The following is a 7,951-nucleotide window of genomic DNA, read 5'->3' on the forward strand; positions in this document are numbered from 1 at the left end:
GACATCACCTTGCCAACAAAGGTCCGTATAGTTAAAGCCATGGTTTTCCCGGTAGTGATGTATGGAAGTGAGAGCTGGACCATAAAGAAGGCTGATCGCCGAAGAATTGATGCTTTTGAATTATGGTGCTGGAGAAGACGCTTGAGAGTCCCATGGACTGCAAGAAGATCAAACACATCCATTCTGAAGGAAATCAGCCCTGAAGGACAGATCGTGAAGCTGAGGCTCCAATACTTTGGCCACTTCAGGAGAAGAGAAGACTCCCTGGAAAAGACCCTGATGTTGGGAAAGATGGAGGGCACAAGGAGAAGGGGACGACAGAGGACGAGATGGTTGGACAGTGTTCTCGAAGCTACAAACATGAGTCTGACCAAACTGCGGGAGGCAGTGGAAGACAGGAGTGCCTGGCGTGCTCTGGTCCATGGGGTCACGAAGAGTCGGACACGACTAAACGACTAAACACAATGAACACCTCCCTTGTTCTAATATTATTATTATTATTATTCATTTCATTTCTATACCACTTTATATTTTTAATAAAAAACTCAAAGCGGCTTGCAGCACATGGAAACATCAGTAAAACAACGCAAAATTAAACATTACTGAAGAAAGTCAAATATAAAGTCTACAGTCAAAGCAACATAATGAACAGGAAACTAAAATATTATCTTAAAGATTTCAAAATAAAACGTTGCAAAGGAGGTCAACTACACAATACATATTTAACCAAAAAAATCTTAAACATTTCAGGGAAAACATTGCTAAGTGGCAATGATGGCCATCTGAGAGGGGCCGGAACTGAGTCCCAGTGATTTCTGGCTGGTGATGATTTTACCAGTTATACCCCACCAATCTGACTGGGCCACTCTGGATGGCTTCCAACATATAAAACAACATAATAAAGCATTACCATATTAAAAATCTGCCTTATTCACAGCTGCCTTCAGATGGCTCGGCATAGCCTCCAACATTTTTCTAAAGAAAATAGGGATGTCCGTAAGGGAAGGTGGGACATTTGGGGATCAAATCAGAAACCAGGATGACTTCTGTAAATCCTGGAATGTCCCCAGAAAAATGGGACGCTTGGAGGGTCTGTAATAGCTCCCTGCCCCACCTCCATGTGGCCCCTGAAAGGTTGCTTGTGCAAAAAAGCCTATGAATAAATGGATCCTAAACCATTTTAGCTCTTTAGAAAGGCTAGTGGTGCCTGAATTCACAAAAATGCAGAGTAATGTTTCAGGTAAGTGGGGCAGAAATTAATTTTCACTGCCAGCTTTTGCATCTGGCATGTCCCTAATGAAGTGCCAACATTCCAGTGGAATATTGGCTGGTGTCTTAAAAAAAAAAATTGGCTGGGAAGTAGCGCAGAAGCTGCTGAAGGCCATTTTTCATGAGGTTTGGGGGGGGGGGTGATTAGGCCTGAGACCTGCTTTATTTTTCAGCTGGGTTTAAAAAAGAAAAAATTGCATGCGTGGCATTTTTGATTGGTCAGATATGCACACTTTAAAGGCTTATCCATGCTTAAATGAAGACCTTAATTGGGGAAAGACCAAATCTATATCTTTACAGCTCCCAAATCATATTTTTTTACCTCAAGATTTTAATTGTCTCTGGTTCCTACTTATAGGAGGGTGACCGGTAGATCCATCTGGCAAATACAGATATTGGTACAGGTACTCCAATATTTTCTGCAGCCAATAGGTCAGGATGCTGTTGTGTCTAGATCACGTACAAAATAGGAGCTTGTGCCAGGGTCACAGATAGCTCCTGAGGGATCTATTTTATATTAAACTTATGCCTTCTGCACTGATGCCATGATCCATATAACTAAACCATCTAAAAAGTCCAGACAAGTCTCTTTTGCAAGAGTGAGTAGAACTGGTGGTTGGTTATAAAAAGGTCTCAGCACCTTCACAACTACAATTCCCAGAACTGCCTGGGGGAAGGTAGGAGGGTTCAACATTTTAAAAATAATTTGTGTCACAATTGTGCCCCGAGAGCCTCGCCAGCATTTGTTGGGGAAATGAAGGAAGTGTCTGAAGGAATGTTTGCAACACACTAAACATAAGGCAGAACCAAGTTTTTATGCAACATGTTTTATTGTACTTTCCTGCAATCATTTATCTTCTTGCTCATCTGCATGTATACAATCCAGGAATTCAAAACAGGCCATTTCTCTAGATTACAGAGCACTTTCCTTTGCAGCAGAAGTACAACCTGTGTTTTGGTGCCCCTGCCATGTAATCCAAACTGCAAACCCCACCAATGTTTAAAGGCATCTGAGGAGTTTAGCCCTTAGCTATAATGTAACATGTTATTATAAACCACAGCTAGCTAAAAGCTGGGCAAATCACATATGCTAAACTATAGGATACCTCTCTGCTCACAGTTTGCCCTATACTTTACAAACAGGACATTCTTTTGAAGATTTTCACTGACAAAGAAGAAAATAATACCTTTGCTTTTCAGTTCAATATTTAACTGATGTGCTCAATATTTAACTGATGTAAGTTAAAGTTGGTGTCTTACATTCTTGCGACAACGGTCTGGAAATTAACTTGTCCTGATGTTATGAGGTCGACCCCTGAACCTATATGCATGCCCAGCACACATACACTACTAAGAAGAATGGACCCTTTTGAGTGGAGTCAGGATGTGTGGCCATTTAAAATGTGTGTATACCTTCAACCCAATAAAGAACTTGTCACCCCAGGAAGCAGAAAAAGATGGGCTTGTTACATGGAAATGGAAGAGACATAGCAGATGTGTGCTGCTTTAGACAGTGAGGTTGCAAATAAGTGGGGCAGCAAATCAAATTAAAATTCAAACACCTTAATCCTAAAGATAAAAGGAGTCCCCACCTACCCAGTGAGCATAGAGATGTGCCACAGTACACATACTAAAAGAAATTAAGATAGGGAAGGGGTTTACGTATGTGTACCTGATTTTGGAGCAAGTGAGACTCAAAGTCAGTGTAAAAATTGCATTTTCCCCCTGCAGTGACATCACACCCCCTGAAACCCTGGCAACGTCCCTCTCTCAATGCTGCTCTCTCTCTCTCTCTCTCTACCTCTCTCTCTACAGTATATATATTTGCAAACTAAAAATGGCTCTGCCATCACCTGATGGCACCTCTCTCAGCCAGTCTGCTGAGAAAGCTGGCCTGACTTATTCCGTAGTAAATCCGCTGATCAAACCTTCTGCCTCTACTAATTTCAGAAATTATGGGGAGACCCGGGCACCCAGAAATTCCAGGGGATCCTTTCCCCATGCAAACCCTTAACATTTTCCATCATGAGAGGCGTAAGGCTTCTGTCACCTGATCTGAAAGTTCACTCTGTCCTTATTAGAAAAGCCAGTCCAGCAATCCCCTTTTACTGATTTGTGGAGTGACTATCTCTCAAACAGAGGAACAGTCTGAATAGCCCTTTTATGTCATGGGCGTAGTCAGGATTATTATGGGGGGGGAGGCTTTATGTTTTTTTGGAGGGAGGGGTAGAACTGAGTCGGGTCAGTTAGTTAAATATATTTATATATTTACACACACTCCCTGTTCCTACGCCCATGAACAGCATCCCACGGATTTGACTTGCAAAGAACGCTTTCCTGTCCTAAGCGAGTGTCTCAAAATACAGTGGTACCTCGGGTTAAGTACTTAATTCGTTCTGGAGGTCCGTTCTTAACCTGAAACTGTTCTTAACCTGAAGCACCACTTTAGCTAATGGGGCCTCCTCCTGCCGCTGCGCCGCCGGAGCCTGATTTCTGTTCTCATCCTGAAGCAAAGTTCTTAACCTGAAGCACTATTTCTGGGTTAGCGGAGTCTGTAACCTGAAGCGTACGTAACCTGCAGGGTATGTAACCCGAGGTACCACTGTTAAAGGGCATGTAGCTTGAAACAGATTACAGTGGTACCTCCGGTTATATACATTTTAATATTTTAATGTTGTATTTTATTTTTGTTTTTAAGTTGTAATCATTCTTCTTGTTTTTATTATTGCTTGTAAGCCGCTCTGAGCCCGGCCTTGGCTGGGGAGGGCGGGGTATAAATAAAAAATTATTATTATTATACGCTTCAGGTTACAGACTCCACTAACCCAGAAATAGTGCTTCAGGATAAGAACAGAAATCGTGCTCTGGCGGTTAAGAACAGTTTCAGGTTAAGGACGGACCTCTGGAACGAATTAAGTCCTTAACCCGAGGTACCACTGTACTCCGGCAGCTCATTCCTCCGCTGCAGTTAATTCCAACTTCTTCCCTGCGGCTTCATAACTCGGAAGGCGGCGCGCGCTCTCGCTCCCCCGGCAGCCGCGCGCCCCAGCCCTGACTCATCGCCCTGCGGGTCCGAGAGGAGGGCCGGGCCGGGCAGCTGCTCCGCTTGAGGCCTCGAGGAAAAAAAAAACCCGAGCCCTCAGCAGCCGCGTCTGGGCTGGAAACGAAGAGGCGCCACGTCGCGCGACCCGAGGGGACAGTTGCCTCCCCCAGACAAAAAAACACGCAGGAACTAGAAACCTGACTCTTTTTTCCCCAATTTTTTTTTAATTGGTTTTCACATTATAAACAAACGAACATAATTCATAGCCATATTGAAAATGGCACTTATTAAGTGACTTCCTCGCTTCCCCATGGTTGCATTTCGTTGCCTATCCTCTTAACGGTTTCCCCAATCACAGCTCTTCTAAAATTCAACATGAACATCCTTCGCTCTTCACATTACGAAATTAAACCTCATCACTTAGCAGAAATGAAATCCTCAGCCAATTAAGTATCTGCAAGCTGTTTCCAGTTAATTTAAGGAAATGATCATTAAATCACTCTTCCTGATACTCCTCCTCCTTCTCTTCCTGTCCGAAAAATCCATCATCTTCATCTGCCATTGGGAATGCTTGGGTTTCCCGCTTTTTAGCTAACAAAAGAGGAGCAGCTTGGCTCTTGGCGGCTCCCCTTTGCTGGGCCTTTCCTCCCTCAGTTTTCCCCTCAGGCTCCCGCCTGGCCCTCCTCTTCTTCCTCGACGTCCCCCTGCCTCGCCTCCCCTCAGGGCTGGCTCCTCCCGCCCGCTCTGCAAGCGGAGAAGCGGCGGCCGCCCGTTTTCCCCCTCCGACCCTCCTCCTTCTCCTCCTCCTTCCTCCGCCCCTCTCCACGTTTGCAGCTCTGGGAAGCCGGGATTTGGGCGCAGGACCTCCGCCTCGGCCGCGCCTCCGCCTCCCCGCTCCTCGCGCCGCCGCCATGGAAGGGCCAGGAATGCCGCCCGGCCGGAGGAGAAGCCACCGCCACCGCTGCTGCTGCTTCTCGCCGCTGCTGCTGGCGCTGCTGGTGAGCTGCGCGGCGTGCCAGGCGCCGCCGGTGCCGGGCGCCGGGGAGCCGCCGTGGGACGGCAAGGATGTGCTGGTGGAGCGCAGCTACGTGCCCCGCGAGTGCCCGCGCACCGTCCGCGCCGGCGACTTCGTGCGCTACCATTACCACGGCACCTTCCCCGACGGCGCCAAGTTCGACTCCAGGTACGGCGCCTCGTCGCGCGGCCGCGCCTGCGCGCGCTTCCCCGCCAGCAAGGCCCGGCGGAGGCAGCGGGACTGGAGGGCGGGCGGGCGGGCGGGCGCGCACACGTTCGCGCCGAGAATCTCTCCCTAGACGGCAGGGATGGTGGGGGCTTTGGCCCTGATCCAGCCCAGGGCGGCTTTTGGTGTGGGGCAGGGCAGCCGCTTCGCATGAGGGAAACCGCAGCCCCTGCCCTCTCCTGCTAAAATGGGGAGCCCACAGTCTGAGAGAGCTCTCCCCAGGATACAGTGGTACCTCGGGTTACAGACGCTTCAGGTTACAGACTCGGCTAGCCCAGAAGTAGTACCTTGGGTTAAGAACTTTGCTTCAGGATGAGAACAGAAATCGTGCTGCGGCAGCAAGAGGCCCCATTATTCACAACAAAATGCTACATTAATACCACAGAGATCCCAAATAATCAACCTTATCAATTTCTCATTTAGTAATAGTTCAGTTTGAAACTTCCCCATTGGATTTTTTTCCTAAGTAATTTATTAACGTTTAAAGTCACATGCAGGCACAAATACCTTATTCTTTCCATCCATCTGTTAATATTTGCAGCTGCCATCAAAACCAGAGGTTCCAAGTTATGCTCCTCCAGTGCTTTGAAAGTTTATTTCAGTCTGAGAGAGCTCTCCCCAGGATACAGTGGTACCTTGGGTTAAAGACGCTTCAGGTTACGGACTTGGCTAACCCAAAAGTAGTACCTCGGGTTAAGAACTTTGCTTCAGGATGAGAACAGAAATCGTGCGGCGGCAGCGGGAGGCCCCATTAGCTAAAGTGGTACCTCAGGTTAAGAACAGTTTCAGGTTAAGAACGGACCTCTGGAACGGATTAAGTTCTTAACCCGAGGTACCACTGTACAGTGTACTGTACAGTGGTACCTTGGTTCTCAAATTTAATCCATTCCGGAGGTCCGTTCCATAACCAAAGCGTTCCAAAACCAAGGCATGCTTTCCCATAGAAAGTAATGCAAAACGGATTAATCCGTTCCAGACTTTTAAGGACAACCCCTACAACAGCAATTTAACATGAATTTTACTATCTAACGAGACCATTGGTCCATAAAATGAAAGTAATAATCAATGTAAAAAGGTAAAGGGATTCCTGAGCATTAGGTCCAGTTGTGATCGACTCTGGGGTTGCGGCACTCATCTCGCTTTATTGGCCGAGGGAGCCGGTGTACAGCTTCTGGGTCATGTGGCCAGCATGACTAAGCCGCTTCTGGCGAACCAGAGCAGCGCACAGAAACGCCGTTTACCTTCCCGCCAGAGCGGTACCTATTTATCTACTTGCACTTTGACGTGCTTTCGAACTGCTAGGTTGGCAGGAGCAGGGACCGAGCAACGGGAGCTCACCCTGTCATGGGGATTTGAGCCGCCAACTTTCTGATTGGCAAGTTCTAGGCTCTGTGTTTTAACCCACAGCTCCACCCACGTCCCTTTCAATGATCAATGTACTGTACTATAAAATGAAGAAGATAGTATTGTAGATGATAAAAGTTAAAAATATTTTTTTTCCTTACCTGCACTGATGATAGTCATTGTTTGGATGGGGGGCTTTTATCCATTTCCGCAGTCACACAATCAATCAATCAATCAATCAATCAGTAGCTAAACTGGGTTCCACACAGTCACAAAAACAAATTAACCGAAAAAGCCTCAAAAACAAAAACGCAAAATAAATGGCAAAAACAAAAGCGCCAGACTTAATCCATTCTGGAAGTCCATTTGAAAACCAAGGCGCAGCTTCTGATTGGTGCAGGCATCCTGGAAACAATAGCCGACAGCCACATCAGGCGTTCAACTTCCGAAAAACATTCAAAAACCGGAACACTTCCGGGTTTTTGGCATTTTGGAACCAAGGCGTTTGAGAACCAAGGTACCACTGTACTGCTCTATGCAGCCAACTGCTAGGGCTGAGGTCCATTTGCCCCCTAATAATAATAATAATAATAATAATAATAATAATAATAATAATTATTTAAATGCATATATTTATACAAGTACCAACTGAGAAGATATTACAGATGCTTTATGTTTCCATATGATTTATGCTGCATTTGCCCTGCTCTAGTATGTTCTGTTATGTTTCCACAATGTATTGTTTGTAAGCTGCTTTGGGATTCATTTGAATGAAAAGCGGCCCAGAACTACTAATAAATACAGTGGTACCTCAGGTTACAGACGCTTCAGGTTACAGACTCCACTAACCCAGAAATAGTACCTCAGGTTAAGAACTTTGCTTCAGCATGAGAACAGAAACCGCACGGCCCCATTAGCTAAAGTGGTACCTCAGGTTAAGAACAGTTTCAGGTTAAGAACGGACCTCCAGAACGAATTAAGTTCAATATCCATAAAAAAGCAACTGTACCAAAGGAATTATTGTGGAAATAATAAATACGATAGGGGTTTTTTTT

At 46.0% G+C, this 7,951-nt stretch overlaps 1 protein-coding gene across 1 annotated transcript in view; it reads left to right on the plus strand.

The window, feature by feature from the left end:
• The first annotated feature begins 5,109 nt into the window (after positions 1-5,109).
• The window catches only part of FKBP9 (FKBP prolyl isomerase 9), a 13,644-nt gene continuing 10,802 nt past the window's right edge, over positions 5,110-7,951 (plus strand). Inside the window, exons 1-2 of the mRNA XM_077916514.1 lie at positions 5,110-5,520; positions 7,281-7,309. Of these exons, the coding sequence (XP_077772640.1) occupies positions 5,224-5,520; positions 7,281-7,309 (326 nt within the window). The 5' untranslated portion in view covers positions 5,110-5,223. The remainder of the gene's footprint in view (positions 5,521-7,280; positions 7,310-7,951) is intronic.

The sequence above is a fragment of the Podarcis muralis genome, chromosome 12, assembly GCF_964188315.1.
Source record: "Podarcis muralis chromosome 12, rPodMur119.hap1.1, whole genome shotgun sequence".
Classification (NCBI taxonomy): domain Eukaryota; kingdom Metazoa; phylum Chordata; class Lepidosauria; order Squamata; family Lacertidae; genus Podarcis; species Podarcis muralis.